Below are 23616 nucleotides of genomic sequence, written 5' to 3'. Positions count from 1 at the left end.
GGCATAAAAACTTACAAAAGGGAAAAGAAACATCAATATGAGATTTTATTTCAAATGCTCAATGTCTGTAAAAGCACTGTGCCAACCTATAAAAGCAATAAGTCCAGACTTAAAGTTTCCTCTTACTAGATATTTTATAGATATATGTACCGTGAGTAATTTTGACATGTGTACCAATAAAATAATTAGTAAACTACTGTTATTTTCTGAAAACATGGAGCAGATTGAATGCAAAAAAAAGAACTGTTAGCAGGAGATAGAAGAAAGGGAGAAGGTTAGCGAGTTTGGCAAGATTTCTCTAAGAGACATCTGTTTGCAATGGGGACAATTAGCATGCTGGCAAGGATTTGCAAAATGCTCACTGTCCAAATTTGGTAGACTAAGAATTTAGGAGGAGTACTGAAGAGGAGGAAAGCAGTGGCTTATAAAAATAGAGGCTGCTGAAAGTTGAAGGGAACCACAAATAACAGGTATGGAAGCTGAAGGAACTGTTTCAGTGACCTACAAAAATAGTATGCAAATTGTATAATTTCACTTATTCTAATCTTGGATATCAAATAAAATATGAGTAAAACTAGGACTGCCTTTGTATTATGTGACTCACTGACAATACCATCAAGTTCAGCAGTTAACTTTTTTTTTCTGTCACAGATGCTTCTTTAGCAGTCTGGTGAATCCTATAGACCTCTTTTGAGAAGAGTGTTTTTATGTGTATTAAATAAAATACGTTAGACTACAAAAGAAATCAACTATATTGAAATAAAAATAGTTTTTCCAATCAAACTTCAGGGGTCCCCTAAAATCTACTCAGTGTCCTTGGGGGTCAGTGGACCTCAAGTTAAAAACCCCTCAACATATTTATTATCCTTTATTAGTAGGGAAAAAAGCCAAATTGGTTGATTTAATAGACCTTAACAAATCAGGCTTCTGGACTTTTCCTTTGCTAATTGTGCAAGCAAATAAAATGAGGAAGGGTATCTTAATTTGGCAAAATTTTTTATCAAAACTTTTTATTATTCTAAAGGTATATATATCCTCAGTTAACCAGGAAAAACAAATACTCAACTATATTCAAAATTCAAACACCTTTAAAAGTTTAAAATATGTATGAAATAAAGCAGTGTACTTACCCTGAACTGTCCATATAATGAAATCATTGAGAAGAAAAGAACAACTGCTAGAGGGCCCCAAAAATCAGGATTGTCCCTCACTACTTGTCTATTAAAACCAAGTGATGGCATTGGCATCAATACACATCGAATTTTGTAGTAGATATCCTTCAGATCAATATCCAGTTCCTCCCTGTAATTTAAAAGATATAGAATGTTGCATGGAATGGTTGTCACTTCAAAATTACCAGAGCAGTAATCTTGAGCCTGGGTATAAATCTATACAGGGTTGTTTCTGGAAGCACCAGCTTTTTGTAGTATTCTTTCCATCTGTGGTTATAGATCCCATCTTTACTTTCACTGAATATCAAGCTGACCTGATCTGTTAATTACAGGACCCAATAGAGAAAGGAAAGGGGGAAATTTTCTGACTTCCTAAGAGTTCTTACTAAATGGAGAGCTTGGAAAGCTATAGAAAACCAGATTTATACTCAATATAAAGGAGAGGCAGCATGGTCTAATGACAGCCAATCTTGAAGCCAGGCAAACAGGAATTCAAGTTCTACCTCTGAAATATAATGGCTGTGTGACCCTGGATAAATCACTTAACTTTTTTGTATTCCAGGCAACTATAAGACTATTAATTAAGTGATACTGATCTTCATCAGTAGAGAGATTTCCCTTACTTGAGATATCCAGGTCAAGCTACTATCTGTATAGGGAAGAACTTTCTAAAAATTATAGATATCCAAAAAGGGAATAGATAGCATGAGTAAGCCCTATCACTAAAGGTGTTCAGAAAAAGGCAAGCTGATCATTTGTTGAGGATGCTACAGAAGATTTTTTTTTGCTTCAATGAGAGGTTGGACTAGATGGCTTCTGAGATTTGCCCCAGCTCTAAAATTATTTGGTTTTAATAAACTCCATTAATTTAAAATGTTTAAGCTCTCTCCCATCTGTTTCTAAATAAAATGAAGGATGAAAATCAGCATCCACAGAGTAAAACTACCTTTTAACAACCAAAAGAAAGAGTAGCATTATTTGAACATACAAGAGAGGCTTGTTATCTTCAGGGTCATCGTCTTCCACTTCCAAGAGCCAGCCATAGCCTCTCTGTCGCAGAAATGTGGTTGCTGTAGATTCTTTGATGAAGTCTCCACCAAGGTTTAGTTTGACTTCTGGGGATGCTATTGAACCACTGAGATCTTAAAAAGAAGGGAAAAAAAGGGGATGGAAAGGCTGTATAAAATGTTCGTGATTTAATTGATAAAAGTTTACATACAACTTAGCTCATTTACTTAACAAATACATAATATCATGTGCAATACTCCACTAGAGCACAACAATAACTTGGAAAGATAAAAAGATAAATAAGACAGGTTGACAGTTTCTGTCTTCAAATAACTCATTAAAATACAAATACTTCTAATTGTGAACACTGAGAATTTAAAAAATTTTGGAACTGGCTAAGTACCTAAATACCATCCAGTTCAACCCCCTCAATTTATAAATGAGGGAAAGAGGCCCAGAGAGATTAAATTTTATACTTTAGATCATACAGAAAGCTAGTAATGTGCCAGAATTAAAATCTTTCTGCTTCCTAGCCAATGAGCTACTATATTATACTTCTCTAAAATGTAGACAGAAATACACAAAATTCAAAAGACTTTAAATACAATAACATGAAAGAGCGAGATGATAAGCTAACAAAGTGAATTCTTTCATTATCAAAGGCATTTATTAAGCCTTTTAGGACATGGTACTTAAAGGGTCCTACAAATTACTTGATTCATTTAACTATTATTTATTAAAGCATTGTTCTAAGTGCCAGGAAAGAAACAAATATGCACGTGCACATGTGTATACATATAAATATGCAACTATATAATTACTATAATGCTGAATACAGGGTGTTCCTAAAGTCTGGACACATAGGAAATGTGGAGTTATTGCATCGAGTTCACTTGAATCTTGCAAAGCGCATCAACCTTTGTATCACAAATGATAGAAATCATATTGAAGATGTTATTTGTTAATATTCCAGTTAAATAAAATGTTGTTGACAATTTCATTCGTTTGATTTCTTGAAAATATACATTTTTGCCTATGTGTAGAAAATGTTAAGTGCATAAAAGCTGTACAAAATAGGATGCAAGTTCCAAGTAAAGAAAAAACTTCCAACTGAAAGAAGGAAAGAAAGAAAAGAGCGAAGGCTTAGTGGAAGTGGCATTTGGGCTAGGCCATGAAAATCATATAAATTTGAATCAATTCCTTATATATCTTGGAAATTATGCACTGAACAGGGAAACCTGCTGCAAAGACTTGAGAGATAGGGGAAACAACAGGGGGAACTGAAGTAGGGGGAAGGACATTCCAGGTATAGAAAATTGATGTGAAAAGGGCACAAGAAAGAAAGTACTGGACATACATTAAGAATGATGAGCTATCTACTTTGGCTGAAGTACAATACATGTAGAAAAGAAGTCTGGAAAGACAGAGATCTCAAATGACAGGCTAAGGAATTTGGATTGTCACAGTTATACAAATGAACCTTCACCTGGAATCAAACTTCATTGAGGCCGTTTCTGTGTAGCTTCCTATCGTCTCCTCCAAACCACTCACAGCAAGAGCCACAGTACCATCAAAGGCTATCTTTCATGACATTTCATTTTGGTACGCCATTTCAAACTTTGCAGTAAATTCTGTTACCAGGCCAAGCCAAACCAATCTCCTTCCTCTTGCACTAGTTTTCCAGTCCTGGTCATTTAGTCTTACCTGCATTAGATGCATATTCCATGCCTACATTTCCCCATCCTGAACCCATTTCCAAACAGCCCCTATTCCTCCCTACACTGACTCCAAATGGATTAGGCCTGCTTTTAGGTTTTTTTTGCCAACTCTTTAAATTCTGTTCCTTAAATTCTTTAAATATAAAGGATATATATTATTAAATATAAAGGATAAAGGATATAAATATAAATGTTCTTTAAATTCTGCTTCCTTGATAACCAACAAAGTCTCCTATGTCCTTGATCTGTTCAACCAAAGACCTACCTTCAATTTCCTTAATTTAACAGAAAACTGGCTCTCCAGTAAGGACATCACATCTCTTGCAAACCTCTGCAATAAATGCCATTCTTTTTACTTCTCTCAACTCACAAGGCTAGGACTAGGGATCGGCATACTCCTCAGTTCCCACTTAAAGCTATCAAACCATTCCTCTAACACCGTCCCCTAATGACCTCTCCTCTTTTGAGATACATGCGATCTGTCTCTATCATCTTCTCCATCTTTGTTACTTTCACTACTAAATTCCACGTCATTTCTCAACCTTCTGAATGACTATATAACCTGGTTCACAATTTTCCTCTCTGTTTTATCACCTACCATTATATTCAGGGACTTCCCATACATACATACTATTTGTGCCTGACCTGTGGTAGAACATTCCTATCAGTCACAGCTGGACACACTGAAACTCAACTCTAGCATGTAGATGTCATTTTTGTCCTCTTTGAGAATGAAGAACGACACCAACCAACCACATACATAAATACATACATGATGACCCCTTAATTCCTCAGTTCCAATAAATACTCTCACCCTACTTCAGTGCTTAATTTTGCCCCATAGTTTGAAGTGAGTCAAAGAAATTTAGAGGAGGAAAGGACCTTAAACATCCTGTAATACAGCTCCTTCATTTCACAGACGAAGAAACTGAGGCCCAGAAAGGTGAACTGACTTGCCCTAGGTCACATAGCTAATAAGTCAAAGAGCCAGAATGTTAAACTTGTTTTTCAGACTCCATGTCCAGTTGTCTTTTCACTACAACCTGCGTTAGTATTTTTCACATTTCTGTAGTTATGTTACCCTAGAATCCTGATCTTCCACCATTCTTCAACTGCAAATCAACATTCCAGTGGTTTTCTTTACTATTCAATTTCTCTGTTCCTGTTCCAGTAATTACTAAGCATTACTGCAGAAATTCAGGAAAGTGAAGTGACCTAACCTACTGAAAGTTGGCACTCAGAGTTGGGCTCGTATTCCTGCTTGACAATTCTTCCATCCCACCCCTACCACTTCCTTATTTTATTCTCCAAAGAATTTGTCCCAAACCTTTTCTTCAGTGTGGTCCAGGGGAAAGAGTTAAATTTGGCATCAGAGAACTGGGTCCAAATCATTACTTTGTGTTAATCTCTCTGGAACTAAGTAAAACTGTACTTTCAGTAAAACTGAAAGGAGTCAGGCTAGATAATATTTTAAAGTCCCTTCTAACAATAAATCTTATGATCCTATGATATGAACTTCATATGCTCCCACCTTCACCTAATACTGCTCTATTCACAGTAAGGTAGAATCAATATGGAATTGTATTGAAACAAACATTTATCTGTGGAGCATTGTGCTAGACATAACATAAAGCATAGGTAAAGTTTCTGTCATATAGTCTACTGGGGTGAGGTGCAAACATAGAAGTATAATACTAAGTAAAACATAAGTGCATTACCTAAGTGCCACAGACAAAAGATCATTACAATCATTACCAGAAAATTCAGGGAAGACTTTATGAAAGAGGGGGCATTTGAATGGAGTTTTAAAGGTTAGGTAGAAATACATCAGATGGAGGCAAAGAGAGGATATTCCAGGTTCAAGGAGCTAGATGATTTCAGGGATCATATAGTTCAATCCCCCTCATCTGATAGGGAATGGGTAGTAATGAAGGGCTTTAAGATTAAGGCAACATGACCAAGATTTATGCATAACAAAGTTTAACTTGGCGGCAAGATGATGGATGGACTGGAGGATGGGAAGAAACTGAAGACAAGGTAGCTAGCAGTTTTCTTTTACACATATGCCACTAATGGGGTGTAGGGTGTATTCATGGGAGACTAATACCTTTGGTGTTAGGGCTGCAGAGCAGTTTCAGGCCTGCTTTTCACCTTTGGCATCCACCTGATCCACCTAACTTTCACCTGTGGCTCCAAGAAAGCTGTAATATGCACAGCAGCCACACTTCAGTAAACCATTTTGGCAGACAGGCTAAACCAGGTTAAGGGTAATGGAGGGGTCTCAAACCCATCAGTGAATTAGAGGAGGTGTCTACCCCAAGCATGTGAAGACTTCCCCTGGTGAAAAGGGTGGATGAGAATACTTTGTTCTAATGGCCATGACGGTGGTAGAAGTAGGCACTGTGAAGCATTTAGAGCTTGGTTAGACATCGAAGACACCATCTCAAGCCATCACCAGTAGTCTTGACTCTGACCTGCCACTGCACTGCGATGATTCTGGAAGAGAGAGTGAGGCCAACAACTTCATGCAACTCTGCCTTGCTTAAATCTAATTTACACACAAATCGAAAGACATCACCTATATCATTTTACCATTTTCACCTATCTCAAATTCCTGTGGCAACAGGAAAGTGACAAAGCAGCAGGTATGGATACACTGAGAACTATAGTCACAACCCTGCACACCAATGGCCCAGGCCATAGGATCATCTTCTCACTGGAAGCAGCAGAGGGATTCATCAGCCCCCCTGGGTGTTTGAGCAGCCTTTTAAGGATCACACTGCTCACCTTTTGTTATGAGGAAGAGACTACAGAAGGTGCCCTAAAAACTGTCTACTTAACCAACGCTGGCCTGAATGCTGAGGCAGGTGGGATCTCACCCTGTGGTCAAAACACAAAACAATATACAAAAACTTCTTCAAAGATAATTCCACTCGGCATCAGTATATGGAATGTGTACACACTTATAGACGACACAAAATCCAATAGACCTGAAAGCAGAACAGCAAGAGAACTCAGCAGGTATTGCATCCAAATAGTCCTGAGTGAAAGAAGGCTGCCAAATGAAGGCCAGCTTACATAAGTTAGAACTAGATATACCTTTATCTGGAATGGCTGCAGTGAAGGAGAATGCCATGAAGCTGGTGTCAGTTTTGCAATCAAGACTCATGAAAATGCGATTACCACTTGCAGGAAACCATCATGCTACCATCATCAATGCCTATGCTCCTACCATGACAAACCTTGATGAGGTCAAAGAAAACATTTATGAAGATCTGGAGACCCTTATTATCAATGTGCCAAAAGAGGACAAGCTTATAATTCTGGGAGACTTTAATGCTAGAGTGGGCTCAGACTACCAGACATGGTAGAGACTCGGGAGGAATGGAGTTGGAAACAGCAACAACAATGGGCACTTATTACTGAAGACCTGTGTATCTCATGACCAACACTGTCTTCTGCTTATGTAAACACAATATAACTTTGTGGATACACCCTCGCAGCAAACATGGCTTTTAACAGACTGTGATTGCAAGGAGAAGAGACAGACAGGATGTGAGAGTAATGAAGGCAATGTGTGGCACAGAGTACTGGGCTGATCAGAGACTTATCCTCTCCAAGCTTCCCAAGGCAAAATTAATGTCAACAGATTAGAGCACTTCTCAGAGGGAAAGTTGAGCCAACACAAAGTTGGCAACAGTGGAACAGAAAAGGAAAGGGCAGATTTCAGAGATTTGGCATACAGCACTACATTTGCTCATTTGGGTCAGAACACTCACAAACAGCTAGACTGGTTTGAAGAAAATGATGGAGAAATTCAGAAGCTGCTGAATGAAAAATGAGAACTCTACAGGGTTTACTTGCAGTATAGTTCATCCATCTCAAGAAGGCCAACATTTAATTCCATCAGAAGAAAGGTACAAATGAAGCTTAGAGAGATGCAGGACTCTTGGCTCAGTAAGAAGGCTGTGTGCTTGCTCTCATGCTTCTTAGCATGATCTTCATGTTTTCAACCATGCCTTCAATGAGGACAAAAAATGGCATCAAGTCCGCTAACACAGGCATGATAAATTCTTTGACATGAAAAAACTACAAGCTAAGAACAAAGTGGAGGGAGTGTTGGTACATGATTTTTTGTTTGCAGATGACTATGCACTCAATGCAGCCTCTGAAGCTGAGATGCAACAGATTATGGATCTTTTCTCTGCTGCCTGTGCGAATTTTGGCCTAACAAATAACACCAAGAAAACATAGGTACTCCCTCAGCCAGCACCACACCACCCTAGAGATGTATGCATTCATAATGAGGTTGACACACACAATGCCAGAGCTAGCTCAGTGTTTGGGATGCTCCAAAGGAAAGTATGGTCAAGAAGAGGTATTAGACTGACTACCAAACTAGAGATCTACAGAGCTGTTGTGCTGACCTCATTGTTGTATGCCTGGACAGCATACCAGCACCATGCCAGGAAACTGAATCACTTCTATTTGAATTGCCTTAGGAAAATTCTGAAGATCACCTGGCAGGATAAGGTACCAGACACTGAGGTCCTTTCTGAAACTAAACTGCCAAGCAGTCAAACTTTACTGCAGAGAGCACAACTACAACGGGCTGGCAACATTGTTCAAATGCCAAATGTACACTTGCCTAAAAGACACAGGACAAGTACTCACATGGTAGTCAGAAGAAGAGATACAAGGACACTCTCAAGGTCTCTCTTAAGACCTTTGGAATTGTATGACATGGAAGACAATGGCACAGGACTGCCCAGCATGGCATGCCCTCATTAGAGAAGGTGCTATGCTCTATAAGCAAAGCAGAATTGAAGTAGCTCAAAAAATGCAAGGTAGGCAAATTTAGAGAATCCACCCCAAATATTCAAAGGGACTATCTGTGTCCAACCTGTGGCTGAGAATTCTGAGCTCGTATTGGTCTAATCAGCCACAGCTGGATGCACTGTAACTTGACTCTAACATAGTGATGTCATTTTGGTCCCCTTTGAGAATGAAGGATGACAACAAACAATGCAACTAATAAATTTAGCTATTATGATCCTTGGTAAAAATTTAGACTTATCACAACCATCTCAAGGGGAGTTCACATCCTGCCTTAAACTTGTAGTTAATTACTGTTAAAGCTTTAGTTCTGGAGCAAAGAGTTTTTAATAGGTTTTACACAGCTGGAGCTTCCAAAAAAAACTGTGTAATACAACTTGTACAACTAAGGTAGATATACTAAATAGAAAAGTGACTTGAAATAATTCTCAGCCTACAGAAAGAAATGTAATTAAATAAAAATGACCTAAAAAAATTTCTCCTGACTAGGCTCCCGTATTTTTCCTACTCCTAAACAGAGTGAGGCAGGCCTCTAGGGGCTTTACAGGACATTACTACCTGCCACAAGACTGGACCTTGAGGCAGAAATTGAGTTTAATCACATTTCCCTCAACTGACCTCTATCTAATAATCACTGATATTCTGCCTGGACTCATTCCTCCAAGGTTAGCATATTCCACCCTCTTAGACTCTTCCTATTCACAATAATTCTGAACTCCCAATGCACAAACCCCATTTCCCCATCCCCAATTTATTCCCATCTTCCTCAATCTTCTGTAATTAGCCAACTTCCTTTCATTTTAACCTCTACCTTTCATACTCCTATTTTCTGGTTCTCACTGAGACCTAGGTCTTTCTTGATAATACTGCTTTGCTCACTACCCTTTCCAATAGTTGTTGCACTTTTACTAATCCTCATTAAGACCTATGGGTGGAGGGGTTGGAATACTCACTAGTGGCTCCCCATTACTTTCAGTGTCTCCCTGTACCATCATCACTCAGCAGTATGTACTCATTTGAGGTTAATGATTTCCAAATCTATCATCCAAATGGGAGGAAAGGTAAAATGTTTATCAGAACTTTTCTTTTCCCCTCTAATTTGAACTCTAAGCCCATCACAGCAGGTCTCACAAAGTAAGAGGGGATGAAGCTGCATTTTTTAAAGTGTTTTCTTACCTCATCTCCTGTCCTGGGAAAGGACACAGCTTAACTCTCAGAGTAGTCCCAAGTTCAGATACTACTCAGATCTTCATATGCTGTTTGCTGCCCTTTCCAATTATTGCGCTTTAGTTCATCTCTGTCTGTCTCCTTAAGATGCTCCCTTTTCCACCCACCACTCCCATTATTTATTCTGGTCTTATGGTCTAAAACCCTGAAGAAAATCTTGATCTTTTGCCCTTCTCTATGTGGGGTAGGAAGAGGTTAGACATAGTACCCCAGGTATATGGAAGAGGAGGAATGAATATAACCCATTACAGCCTGGAAAGTTGGGATGAAGGTACTGACTTTTTTCCCAACCCTTTCACCCAGTCAATACCACTTCCAGTACCTAAACCATCAGGGATGGGAATCCAGTTATATGTTTTGAAGACAACTAGGTGGCAGAGTAGATTGAGTTCTGGGCCTGAAGTGAGGAAGACTTGAATTCAAATCCAGCTTCAGATATTTACTAGCTGTATGACCCCGGGCAAGTAACTTAATCCTTTTTGCCTTCATCTCCTCCTCTGGAAAATAAGTTGGAGAAGGAAATGGCAAACCACTCTAGTATCTTTGCCAAGAAAACCCCAGAAAGGGGTCACAGAGAGTTGGATACGACTGAAAAAAATATCAAACAGGGTCACAAAGATTTGGACATGACTGAAATGACTGAACAACAACAATATCATGTAAGTTTTTAAAGTTGGTGGGAATACTAAACAAGAAGGGGAGAGTATCCTAAGAAACCTCAACAAAGGTAGGCATGTACCTTTCCACTCCTATCGGGATGGAGGCACCACTGCTGATCTGTGATCTGCTGAACTAGTGGTTGGGATTGGTTTAACAAATTTGACTGGGTGCTGGAGGGCTAACAGAAGTAGAAGACTGGGCTTGAACCCTTTGTGTATCCCCATCTACCACCTACCTAAGCTGTTTTGGTTAGGTCCTGACATTAGTTACAGATTGCTTTTTTTTTAGTTCAAAACTTATAATTTTTTTAAAGGAAAAAAAATAGCCAAATCTGAGTATAAACAAGAGTGGAGCCTGGGTCCAAGGTAATCCCTGTTCCCCCTCTTCCATATCCCTCCTCCTTCACAGGAGGTAACCCAGTACCCTTCAGCCCTTCCAAATCATGTCATGGAAGCAGGAAGTGGGTTGAGGTTGGAAAGAGGGCCAGATTGAGTACCTTCTGTGACACCATGGAACCCTCAACCTTTTGAGAGAGAGCTATAACTCACAAGACCCCATGGATGCTCTGTGGGTCATAACTGAGGTCAAGGTAGTTCCTACCTTTTCCCTACCTGTCTAAAATGCGAGATCTAGGGAGCAGTTTAGGTAGATTCCTCACAATGATTTGCCCATCTTTCTTCAATTCTCCCACTAAGATTCAGCCCACTCCCTGAGATGAGCCTGGCCTAGCAGGGCCGTTTAGGGAACTAATTCTTTCCCTTTGGGGGAAAAAGAGCTCACTGCCCTTTAAATGTTGGGTTACGAGTTTTTCCTAGGTCTCTCTCTCTCCTCTTTCACTTAGTACAGGTTCTATGTATGTGGATTTTGTTTTCTATTATTCCCTGCAGTCCCTAACTAGGTGTACTGTCTACCCTAGAGCCACTCGGGTGTCTGAGTATGCGTAAGGGTTCTGTACTGTGATTTTGTCCTTCCATGCATCACTCCCTTTTGCATACCTGGCATTAACACATACTGGGACTTTGGGAAGGGAGGAGACTTCATTGCCTAGTGGTTCTGAAATTTTTAATTTTACGTAATTCACCTTGTACAGGTACTTTTATAAATACTGTATACTCTCCCTTTCTCCCACAGCTGTTGGTATAAACTGCAACCTCCTGTTTAAAAAAAAAAATCACCTAATACAGATCCTGGTGGCCATTATCTAAAAACCTTCAGGACATTGTCCTTTCCTTACTTAGTGCAGTGCCTAACTTACAGTCTCACTCTCCAATCCAATTCCTGCCCACATAGTAGGGGGATTTCAATATACACACTGATGTTCTTTTAATTACCCTAACTTTTTAAATTTCTTAATCTACTCAGTTCCCATGAACTATTCCTCCACTCAGCAACACACTAAGATGGTCATATTCTTGGTCCAAAAGTGTTCCACTTTCATATTCCTAATCTCCAAAATTTAACTCATCATATTAATCATTCTACTTTTCTTATATCTTACAAGCCCAAATCCTATTCTTCATTCTTTTTGTGACTTCCATTCATTCTACATCTCACTTCGACAATTTCCTCCCTTCTTTATTTCAGTCTCTTGGTAAACCAACTCAATTTTACATTACCTTTTACTCTTGAATTCCTTGCCCCCTCTTACTATTGTCCATCACGCCCTGTCAAACTCTAACCCCTGTATTTCTCATCTGTCACTTTCACTTTCATTCATCTACAGCTGAATGGAGCTAGAAGAAATCATGAAACTGTGCTGACTAGATCCACTACAAAGTTATGTCACCTTTTTAAAACTGAAATTTCACTGATGCAAGGAAATCCTTTTACACCTTCCTGATCAGTTTGCTAGCCCATTCTTCATAGTGGCTATGCTGAAATTTCTTGTCTCTCCTCTTGTCTGCCATAGCATCTTCTCTCCTCACTTTCTCTGCTGAGGTCCTCCCCTCATATTTCACCAAAATAACTGAGGCCATTCACTGAAAGCTCCTTCTCTGCTCATCTCACATCAGACATCTTTCTCCAGTATCATCTCCTTTACTCTGTTCTTAGATGAAAAGATGGCCCCTCTTTTTGCCAAGGCCAATTGCATTGGCGATCAAGATGGGCTCTTAACACTTATTCAACCAAGTGCCATTGAAGAGTTTTGGCCTTTATCTCCTTGATTAAATTAGGTAACTAAGGTGGGGCTCCAGGAGGGGCCCATGAAGGGAGGTCTGATTATATCTTCGTTCCCAAGTAGGCCCAAAACCCACTAGCTATTAGGTGCTAAGTTGATGTGGGCGTGAAGCCCTCAAGGTCCTAGGGGGAGGTGCTAACTCCAGAGCCAACAGTAGGAGCTTAAGTTCTGGTCACTCAGATGACGGCTAAAGAATGCATAAAAAGAGAAGACAGAGCTATCTGCTTAGGGCTCTCACTCTTGATGGTGTGCTGATGTGGAGACTCTGGGCAGCTGTAGTTAAGATGTTGATGCTTTTTGGTAACTATGAATTGTATTTGGTCTGTTTGTAATTTGTTTGTATTTGCTCTGAAGTTCAGGGTGCTGGCTTTTTCCCCTAAACTAAGTGAATGATATTTGTACGCTGGATTAAATTGAGGATTGTTAACCCCTTCACATTGCTTTCCTTAGTAAAGCAGATCAAAAGAACTTGGGCTTGCAGAGTTCTGTGAGCTGGTTGTTGTTGGTTTTACACCCCCACAGCAGCTGCTGGCCAGATTGTTCCAACACCAACTCATCTAAGTTCACCCTTGTACACATCTCCTCCCATTTTCTCCAACAGACTGCCTCCATTATCACCATTCCTCTCATCTTATCTCTCCCTATTTACTGGCTCTTTCTTTGCTGCCTACAAATAAAAACATCTGTCTCATCCTTTAAAAATCCTCACTTGATCAGACTCTTCCCAATACTTATTACCCCACATCTCTCCTATCTTTTTAACTAAACTCCATGAAAAAGCCATATGCAGTAAATGCCTCCATTTCCTCTCCCTACCCTCCATTTTAAATCCTCTACAATCTGTCCCCCAGCCTCAAAATGCAACTGAAATTGCTCTCTCCCAAGCTACCAATGATCTCAACTGACAAGTCTAATGGCTTTTTCCCAATCTTTAACCTTCCTGATCTCTCTACAACATTTGACACTATTGATTACTTTCTCCTTTCAGATATTTTTTAGGTTTTCATGATACTGCTCTTTCCAGGTTCTTTTCCTTCCTGTCTGACAGCTGCTTCCCAGTCTCTTTTGATGGATCTTAATCCAGGTCATGTCCACTAATCATGAGGTTTTGGTCTGGGCCCTTTTTTCCTGCTATACTATCTTACTTGGTGAACTCATCAACTTCCATCAGTTCAATTATCATCTCTACGGAGATAATTCTCAGCTTTATATATCTAGCCCTAGTCTCTCTCCTGAGCTACATTGCCTTTTGGACATCTCAAACTAGTTACCTCTTAGACAGCTCAAACTGAACATGTCCAAAACTGAACTCTTTACTAACTCTCCTCAATTTTTCTCAAGGCCATTACAATCTTCCCAGGTTTGCAATCTCAGAGTCATGCTGGACTACTCATTCATCCCACATGCGATAATGATAACAACAACAATAGCTAGCATTTATATAAAGTTTTAAGATTTGCAAAGTGATACACACATTCTTATTTGATCCTCACAACATTTGATCTCACAACTATGTGCAATATTATTATCCCCATTTTATAAGTAAGTATGCTCAGAGAGGTTAAATGGTAGGCCCAAAGTATGAAAACTGGTTCTCAGAGAGGTTAAGTGGCTTGCCTATAGTCACAGATCTAGCTAACTAGGATCACAGGAAGGATTCAAATCCTGAATTCAAGTCTAGCGCCGTACCCACTACACCATGACCATCTACTGGTAACAGAAAATGTCAAAGAAAAGATATCAGCTTAGCAAATTACCTTTCCCTGCAGAAACTTAAATGATATAAAGCAACTGTCATATCAAATATCAAAAGAGCTCAGAAATTTCCATAGCTAGGTAACTCCTGATCTCCTTAACAAACTTTACAAAATGATGGCTAAGGGTAACACAAGTAACACAAGAATATAAACTCATTTGCAAAATATTCAAAAAGATGATTGATTTTGAGCAATCTCACCTCATAAAACAACAAGGAGCACTCTGAATAAGATAAGGTATCTGCAGAAAGCTCGGCATGACACCCAATTCAGTAAAAACTGCTCCAAGACCACCCACAAAATAAAGGAGAAGGAGAACTAAAGAATGAAAAAAATGAAATGGGCTTGCTCAGTCACTGTTCTATAGTATTCTGATCTCATGACTGAGAGTAAAGCTATGACATTTGTATACTTTATCTGACGTGTTCTATGAGGAAGTAGAAATGGCTTTTAGGAAGATGAAGACATGAAAAGCAGCTATAACAAACTAAATACGTACAAAAGGCATTGATGCTAGAGATAACAATTTTGAAAACATTAAAGTATTGTTCTCAAGATTTCAAAGCATGGAAGATACCCTAAAAATTGTAATAAGTTGCCAGTCTTATGCTTCAATATTTCAGTGTAACCATTATCTCATCAATGAAGGTAATTCTTCCAGTAGTATAAATTCTAACACTTTTATGCCTTCTATCCTAAATAATTTTTGTCCATGTTCCCCATAAATCCTTACCCAAGGATCTATTCAATGCTTGGAAATCTTCTCTAGGTCTTTTAAACATTCTGTGGGTACCAGTGCAACACTAAAGTTGTCATTCTGTTATCACTTGTTCTTACTACATGACCAGCCTACCTTTTTTTCTGCTTAGTATATTTTTACACCACTTCCTGTATACAAGCAATTGTTGACAATACATAGATTACTTATTCTCTTTGGTTTTTCAGAATCAGCGGTGTTCTAGAATTTGCATCATCAGTAGGATACTGGTTTTTAAAAGGTGGGTCTTTAAGTCAAGGAGCTAGGATCATTTAAAGTGCTGCACGCACAACTTCTCAAAGGCAACCCAGTTGACTCTCTTGTTCCTATTCAATTTCAGGCCCATTTCATTATTTATCTGTAGCATATGTCCAAGATATATATACATTAACATACTAACTCAATACGTTGGCAATTCAACTCCATGTCATTGACTGGATAATTTATTTTATTTTTATTTTATTGTTCCGGTGTTCCTTGTTAGGCAGACCTCAAGAATTATTTTGAGTATTTTTGATATGGATCTGTAGCAGCCTGAGGCTTGATGAATTCAGTCCCTCATTATACTCCTAAAAGGCAGTTGGAGAACTTTCACATCTATAGTAAATCCCCTTTCTACTTGGACTCCACACAAGACATCCTCCATGACAGTTGCAAATATAACATCTACTTGCTTTATTCCGTGTTTAATATTGAGAATTAGAGGACGGCTAAACAAAATTATCTCCACAGTTATATCTCCTAAAGAAACTTGGAAATACCACAAAGGCAGAAAGAATGTTTAATTATTTCCCCCACTGCACCTTGCTCATAATTGAAATTTAATACATGAGCTTTTTTTTTTTAACAAATGACTGGACTAAAAACAAACAAAAGAAAACAAACAAAAAGACCTCTACACAGAAAATCAGTTTGAATAGAAACTTCATCAACAGAAGTCATAAAAGATGATAATCGCCATCTTTTATTTTTCCAGAAAAAGTGTTTCTTATATTTTTTTTCTTTTTTAACAGCTTCTGCAAATACCCCGTGCCTTTAAATTTATTTATTTATTTTTTTAACTAATTGCAAGACGAGAAAAGCTACAGTTCATCTTTGTAGGCACTGTCACAGTTCCAAACTCCTCTGATAACAAAGCAGAACTCAATGAGAAATGCAAGAGGAAGGTTTAGGAGTTATAGGAAATGAGCAAACATCATTCAAATTCCTGGCAACATTGTATCAAAGTCTCTACCTTGTAGGCTGTACTCACTTTGTGAAATACTGTCACCTAATAACAAGTAGCTATTACATAACCACAGCTTTAGAGCTAGAATAGGCCTTATAGGTAATTTAGTATACCCCATCCCCACCCAGATCAAGGCTTAGAAAAATCATGACTTTCTCTAGGTCACTAGTATATAAGATATAAGAACTGAGATACAACCCAGGTCATCAGACTCCAAAACCAGCACTCTTTTGACTGTTTCATGCTTGCAAGATTACATAATAATGTGGATCAGGTATAGTGAACATCTTGTTAAATTATGAGATATATATATATAAAGTTTAAATCTTCAATTATAAAATATTCTCAGTCTATATATTGAAAACAAAAAGAGCAAAAGGGCAGAATACAGAGAAGCTCTTCCAAACAGATACAGAACCATTTCTACCATGTGGAAACTGGGGACAGACAAGGTCTAGCAGGGAATCACCACACAGAGTATTTCAGCACAAGGAAAGGCTGTACACAGGAACAGGAAGATCCAACTCAGAAGGGCCAAAATTTGTGTAGGGTACAAGAACAGGTACCAAATTGGCAACTCTGTTGCTCCCTATCAGTACCAGACCACAGATTCACTAAGGAGGGAACCTACACCTAGGGGTAGAACTCAAGGGTAAAGTATCACAGGTTCTAGGCTGTCATACCAGGCATGGACCAAGTTCAGAAACAATCAGCAGCTGTGTCGCCATCCCCCACCCCCCCACCCCCCGACAGAGCAGGGTCTCAGTTCCAACTTTTAGCGCAGTCTGAAGGCTACAACATTGCGAACTTGGCCCATAGTTCTTCAGGCACTCTTTCTACGAGATCTAATCCCTCAATTCTATTCACCACTTTGACTCCATATTCATAAAAGAAGACAAAAAGTGATCCACTGGAGAAGGAAATGGCAAACCACTCCAGTATCTTTGCCAAGAAAACCCCAAGGACAGTACTAAAATGATAAAAGAGATGAAAACAGAGGATGAGCCCCTCAGATTGGAAGGTGTCTAATAAAATACTGGGGAAGAGAGGAGGTCAGCTACAAGTAGCTCCAGAAAGAATAAAGCAGCTGGACCAAACCCAAAAGGCAATTTAGCTGCTGATACATCTAATGACAAAAGGAAAGTCTGACAACGTAAAGGTCAATATTGCACAGGAACCTGAAAAGTAAGATCTATGAACCAAGGTAAGTTGGATGTGATCAAACAGGAGACAGAAAGATTAAACATCAACACCTGGGGTATCAGTTAACTTAAAAGTACAAGAATGGGTGAGTTTAGTTGAGATGATCACTACATATATGATTTTGGGCAAGAATCCTTTAGAAGAAATGAAGTAGCCCTCAGAGTCAATAAAAGGGTGAGAAAAGCAGTACTGGGGTATAATCTCAAAAACAACAGAATGATATCTGTTCGAATTCAAGGCAAACTGTTCAATATCACAGTAATAAAAGTCTATGCTCCAACCACTGATGTCAAAAAGGCCAAAGTTGATCACTTCTGTGAAGACCTATAGAAGACCTTATAGAAATAACAAAAAAGATGTCACATTCATCATAGGGAATTGGAATGCTTAAGTAGGAAATCAGAAGACAATTGAAATAACAGGCAACTTTGGCCTTGAAGTACAAAATGTTTTTTGTTTTATTTTGCTTTTTTGGAGGCAATTGGAGATAAGTGACTGGCCCAAATTCATACAGCTAGTAAGTGTCTGAGGCTAAATTTGAACTCAAGTCCTCACTGTACCACCTAGCTGCCCCAACAAAATGAAAAAGGGAAAGACTAATAGTTTTGTCAAAATAACTTACTGTTCATAACAAACATTCTTTTTCAACAACCCAAAATGCAACTCTACATGGACATCATCAGATGCTCAATACTGAAGTTAGATTGTTTATATACTTTGCAGCCAAAGTGGAGAAGTCCTATACAATCAGCTAAAACAAAACCTGGAGCAGACTGTAGCTCAGATCATGAGTTTCTTACTGCAAATTCAAACCTAAATTGAAGAAAGCAGAAAAAACCATCAGACCATATAGATATGAGTAAGAATGTCAGAGGTAAAAAATTGCTAAAGAAGTGAGAGTGATGGAAGAAAGAATTGAAAAGGGAATTAGCTTGGCACAAGAGGTACAAAACCTTGCCCAAGAAAAATAAAACTCCGTGAAAATTAGAATGGATCACACAGAAACCAATGACCTCATTAAAAAAAATAGAAGAAAATTTAAGGTATCTTAGGGCAAATACAACTGACCTAGAAAAGAGTTTGAAAAGATATAATTTAAGAATCATTGAATTACCTGAACACAAGACAGTCAATAAATACCTATTAAGTACCTACTATGCATCTGGCACTGTGCTAGGTGCTAGATATACAAATAAAAACAAATCTAGCCCCTTTCTTCAAGGTGCTTACAATCTAATAGGGAAGACAACAGACAAAAGGATGCTGAAAAGTGGGATAGAGGTGTTTAATCAAGAGGGGAAGTGGGTACAGATGACATGTGTACCAGACAGATTCAATCTTGCAGGATAATGAGTATGCAGGAAGATGAGTTTCCTGGGGAAAGAAGGCATGATGGAGAAGTCCAAAGAAGTACAAAAGCAGTGTAGCTGGAATTCACGCCTGAACAAAAAAAGGGCCATGACATCAAATTTCAAGAAATCACAAAAGAAAACTGTCTCAGAACCAGAGGGCAAAGTGGAAACAGAAGGAATCCACCTGGTCACCTTCTGAAAGAAACCCCAAAATGAAAACTCCCAGGAGCTCTGTAGCCAAAATCCAGAGCTCCAAGTCAAATAAAAAATATTGCAAGCAGACATAAAAAATTTAAGTACCAAAGAACCTCAGTCAGGATAACGCAAAATTTAGCAAGCTTCCGCTATACAGGATTAAAGAGCTTGGAATAAGATACTCAAGAAGGCAAAAGATAAAGGCCAATGATAGCAAACCAAGAATAACTTACCTACTAAAACTGAGTAAAATCCTACAGGGAAAAAAAATGGACCTTTAAAATGAAATGGGGGGTTTCCAAGCATTCCTGATGAAAAGAAGCAGAGCTGTAGAAACTCAGAAGAACAAATTCAGGGAATATTAAGAGAAACATAAAAAGATAAACACAAGCGAACAATCAAATGGAATAAAACAAGGATAAACTGCTTTTAGTCTAATATGAGAAGAAGCAATGTGTCTTCTCTGAACCTTAGTCATCATCAGGGGTCATAAAGAGTCTAATAAGATGGAAGTCTTGGAAAGGCAGGTGCTATGATTATTTCATTTACAAATAAGGAAAGTGAGGCATGAAGAAGTTAAATGGTTTGCTCAATGGGCTAGAAAGTAGCTGAGACCACATTTAAACTCAGGTTTTCCTGACTCCAAGTCTAATACTATTCACTGCACCATCTACTGGCCTCCGAAAAGGGAGAAGGGGGAATGAGAATGAGGCTAGATTGAGGGATAAGTCCTAAGCAAAACAAACTTTTTTTCTTTCTTTCTCAATTGGATGAATGGAAGAGAGAGGGAGAAGGCAGATTTTTGCTAATTGAAAAATTTTTTTTATTACAATAAAAACACTTAACCTGTACTGTCAATGTTAGAGACAGCTATGATACCAAGCTAGACTTCACGAATAATTAAATTATATTCTCCCTATTCTATACTGGAAGGTGCAGCTTGAACAAAATAGAGATATCTTTTAGACTACCATATTCTGACAAATATATGCATGCTGCATTGAAATGGAATAAATGCTAGACCTGAGGTCAGAAGATCTGAGTTTCAAATCCTGATTGTGCCACTTACTACCTATGTGATGTCTGACAAATTACTTAACATCTCTCTTTCTCAGTTCCTTCCATATGCAAAATGAAGATAATCATGTAATTATTTAAGAGGTAATTTTTAAAAATTTAAAACAAGCATTGGTGTTTTTAACATCCGAAGCCACGAAAAAATTCTAAGAGGAAGAAGTCAAATCAACATAGTTTTGTGAACTATGAAAATTCAATTTGAAAAGAAAAAAATCTAAAGTTCTCCTTAGATCAAAAAATCCAAATAATTACAAATCAACTCTCATTCATTTCTTGCACTGTTTGTTTGCTATTTGGTTACAAACCTATCTTGTCCACAAAGTTCAATGCTGTAAAAACTAAATAATGACAAAAGAAATACAAATCAAAACAATTCAAGTTTAGCCTCATACCCCCAAAAATGGCAAAGAAGACAAAATATAGAAATCATCAACAGCATGTAAAGAGGAAAATTGTGGAAAGACAAGCATAGCAATATACTTTTGATGGAGTTCTGAATTAGTTCAATTATTGTAGACAGTAATTTAGAATTTTGAAAAGAAAATGACTAAAAGGGTACTCATTGTAAAAGGCAGGTCCTGTAAAAACAAATGATAATTAAAAAAAACCTCATTATTGTGCAGAGTAAAAAAAAAAAAAGACAAAAAATATGAATGTGAAGGAGGCTAGAAAAAAACAGAGCATCAATATAGAAGCTATGGATATTCAACTGCTACAAAATGTTTCTCCATCAGACTTTGCTTCCACCCCTATATTTCATAGGATTACATCAAAATCTCCAGCAGCTGGATACTTCCAGATGGATCACTAGATGCACAAGACTCAAGACCTGGTCAGGCCCTAGCATTTATTTACTAGCTATGTCACCATGACTTCAGCTTCTTCATATGTAAAGTGAGAGTTATATTACAGATCCTTTAGAGCTTTTTACATTATAGGAATGTCAAGAGGCAGACAATGAGGTGATTGACTGAACCACAAACACATTATAAACCGGACTTCAAAGATGCAGGACCTCAAAACTGGAGCTCCTTTGGTAACATTACTTCTTTTTTTTCCCCTTTTGGTAAATAGTATTTTATTTTTTCCCAATCACATGTAAAGATAATTTTCAACATTCATTTTTATAAGATTTTGAGTTCAAATATTTTCTTCCTCCCTTTCTTCCCCCCCAAGACAGCAAGATCTGATATTGGTTATACTTGTGCAATCATAGAAACATTTCCACGTTAGTCATGTTATGGAAGACGAAACAAAACAAAAGGGAAAAGCCACTCCAAAAAACTGAAAATAATATGCTTTGATCTGCATTCAGATGCCAAAGTTCTTTCTCTGGATGTGGATAGCATTTTCTGTCATGAGTCTTTTGGAATTGTCTTGGATCATTGTATTTCTGAAAAGAGCTAAGTCAATCATACTTGATCATCGCACACTGTGTACAATGGGTAACATTTACTTCTATGAAGTTTTTCAGATGTGTGAATAAACACACTATATAGCACTGAACTTGGGAGTAAGAAATACCTAACTGTAAGACTCGGACCACATCATTTAACCTCTACTAATCAACATCTCTGGGCCTGTTTCCTTCTCTGTAAAATGCTGCTAATGACAGCATCTTATTTATAGGGTCGCTATCAAATCAGTCAACAAACATTTGTGAGGATCAAATGAAAACAACGTTAAGTTGCTTGAAGGAAGGAGCTGTTTCATTTTTGTTCTTGTATCCCCAGCTCAGTGCCTGACACAGAGGGGGAACATAAATGCTTGTCGACTGATAACGTACAAGAAGTGCTTGGCAAACTTTAAAACGCTATGTAAATGTTAGTTATTATTAGGACACATATACATCCCTCCCACTCCATCTTTCCAACCCATGACGCTGGAACGCTTCTCAGGTTCAATTTCGGGGTTGAAGCCTAGGTTGTCCCAGGCTCCTCAAGTCCTCCCCCAGGAGCTGTCGCCGGGGCCAGTCGCCAGAACGGGTTTGGGTGGGTCCGGGTCCGAACCCAACCAAGAAGCCTAGTCCCCGTCCCTACCCTGCCCCCCTTGCAGCCACGGCGCCGGGCCGGGCTCGAACCAGGGCTCCGAGTAGGCCGGAACCCGTGCAGTTTGGGCGCCTGCCTCCTCGGGGAGCTCTCGGGGGTCGCCAACGCCTCACCTTCAGCGTCTGCGGAGGAAACGAAGGTAAAGTCCCCGTTAGTAGGAGAATACAGCTGGGGCTGACCCGGCGGCGGCTGCATCTCCCCGCCCCGCGGAGGTGGCGACCGCGGCGGCGGCGGCGGAGGCTGGGCCCAGGCTTTGAGACCGAGGCGGCAGCGCCGACCCTCAGACGTTTAAACTCGTCCTGGCCTCTCCGCGCAAACGGCGGCGGCTTCTCGACCCTCGAGCTGCGGTCGAGGCGGGCGGGGAAAGCTGACAGGAGGATGACAACGGCACGAGAAGATGCGGCCCTAAACCCAGACCCGGGCCCTGCCGGTGGCTAGCACCCAAACCCCACGACGCCGGCGTCCTGACAGGACCATAACACTAACAGGAGTCCTGCCATTGGCTGTTTGTAATGCGCCCGCCGATTGGCTGCCTCGAGGGTGATGCCGATTGGCTGTTCTAATTGTTTCTTCAGGAAGTTCTCCCCAGGGCTGGGCGAGGAAGTTTACTTGTGATTGGTGGAGACGCTGCGCTGCCCATTTTACCACTTCCAGCTTTTCTGTCCCTTTTTCCTTTCTTTGTTACTCCGGTGCGTTCTTTTCCTTTGAAGAGTCACTTTTCCTTCGTTCTCTCCTCTTCGCTCCCCCATGTTCAATCCAACTTCATTCCGTCCTCTTCAGTCTTTCACTACTGGGAAGCTGTAGTGAATTGGGCTGTTGTGGGAGCGTGGATCTTCTTAGAAATGACAATGTGTTAAAGAAGGAAGCAACTTAGAAATCCTTATTTTACCCATCAGTCAATCAACATGCATTTATTAATCGCCAATAGGGTACCTTGTAGGCACTGGGCCGGGCTCTTGAGATAGAAAGACAAAAACAAAAAAACTGCTCTCAAGGAGCATGAAACTCATGAAACTCACGTCCCCAACAAGTTAATTTACATTACATTACATAGGATTTTAGAATCTAGTCAACAAATATTATCAAGCGCCTATTATGTGTCAAGGACTGTATCGAACCGGGGTATTTAAGGGAAAAAAAAGAGGCAGAAACAGTCTCTTCACAGAGTTTACAATCTAATGGGGGAGGCAAAATCCAAA

The 23616-nt window shown here is 39.2% G+C and overlaps 1 protein-coding gene across 1 annotated transcript in view; it reads right to left on the bottom strand.

The window, feature by feature from the left end:
* The window catches only part of YIPF4 (Yip1 domain family member 4), a 29846-nt gene extending 6909 nt beyond the window's left edge, over positions 1 to 22937 (bottom strand). The window contains exons 1-3 of the mRNA XM_036751232.1: positions 22531 to 22937; positions 2161 to 2314; positions 1131 to 1302 (exon numbers count right to left, since the gene is read on the bottom strand). Of these exons, the coding sequence (XP_036607127.1) occupies positions 1131 to 1302; positions 2161 to 2314; positions 22531 to 22612 (408 nt within the window). The 5' untranslated portion in view covers positions 22613 to 22937. The remainder of the gene's footprint in view (positions 1 to 1130; positions 1303 to 2160; positions 2315 to 22530) is intronic.
* Positions 22938 to 23616: the final 679 nt, after the last annotated feature.

The sequence above is a fragment of the Trichosurus vulpecula genome, chromosome 3 (genome assembly GCF_011100635.1).
Source record: "Trichosurus vulpecula isolate mTriVul1 chromosome 3, mTriVul1.pri, whole genome shotgun sequence".
Taxonomy (NCBI): Eukaryota; Metazoa; Chordata; class Mammalia; order Diprotodontia; family Phalangeridae; genus Trichosurus; species Trichosurus vulpecula.
This window is presented reverse-complemented; position numbering and strand designations above follow the sequence as displayed.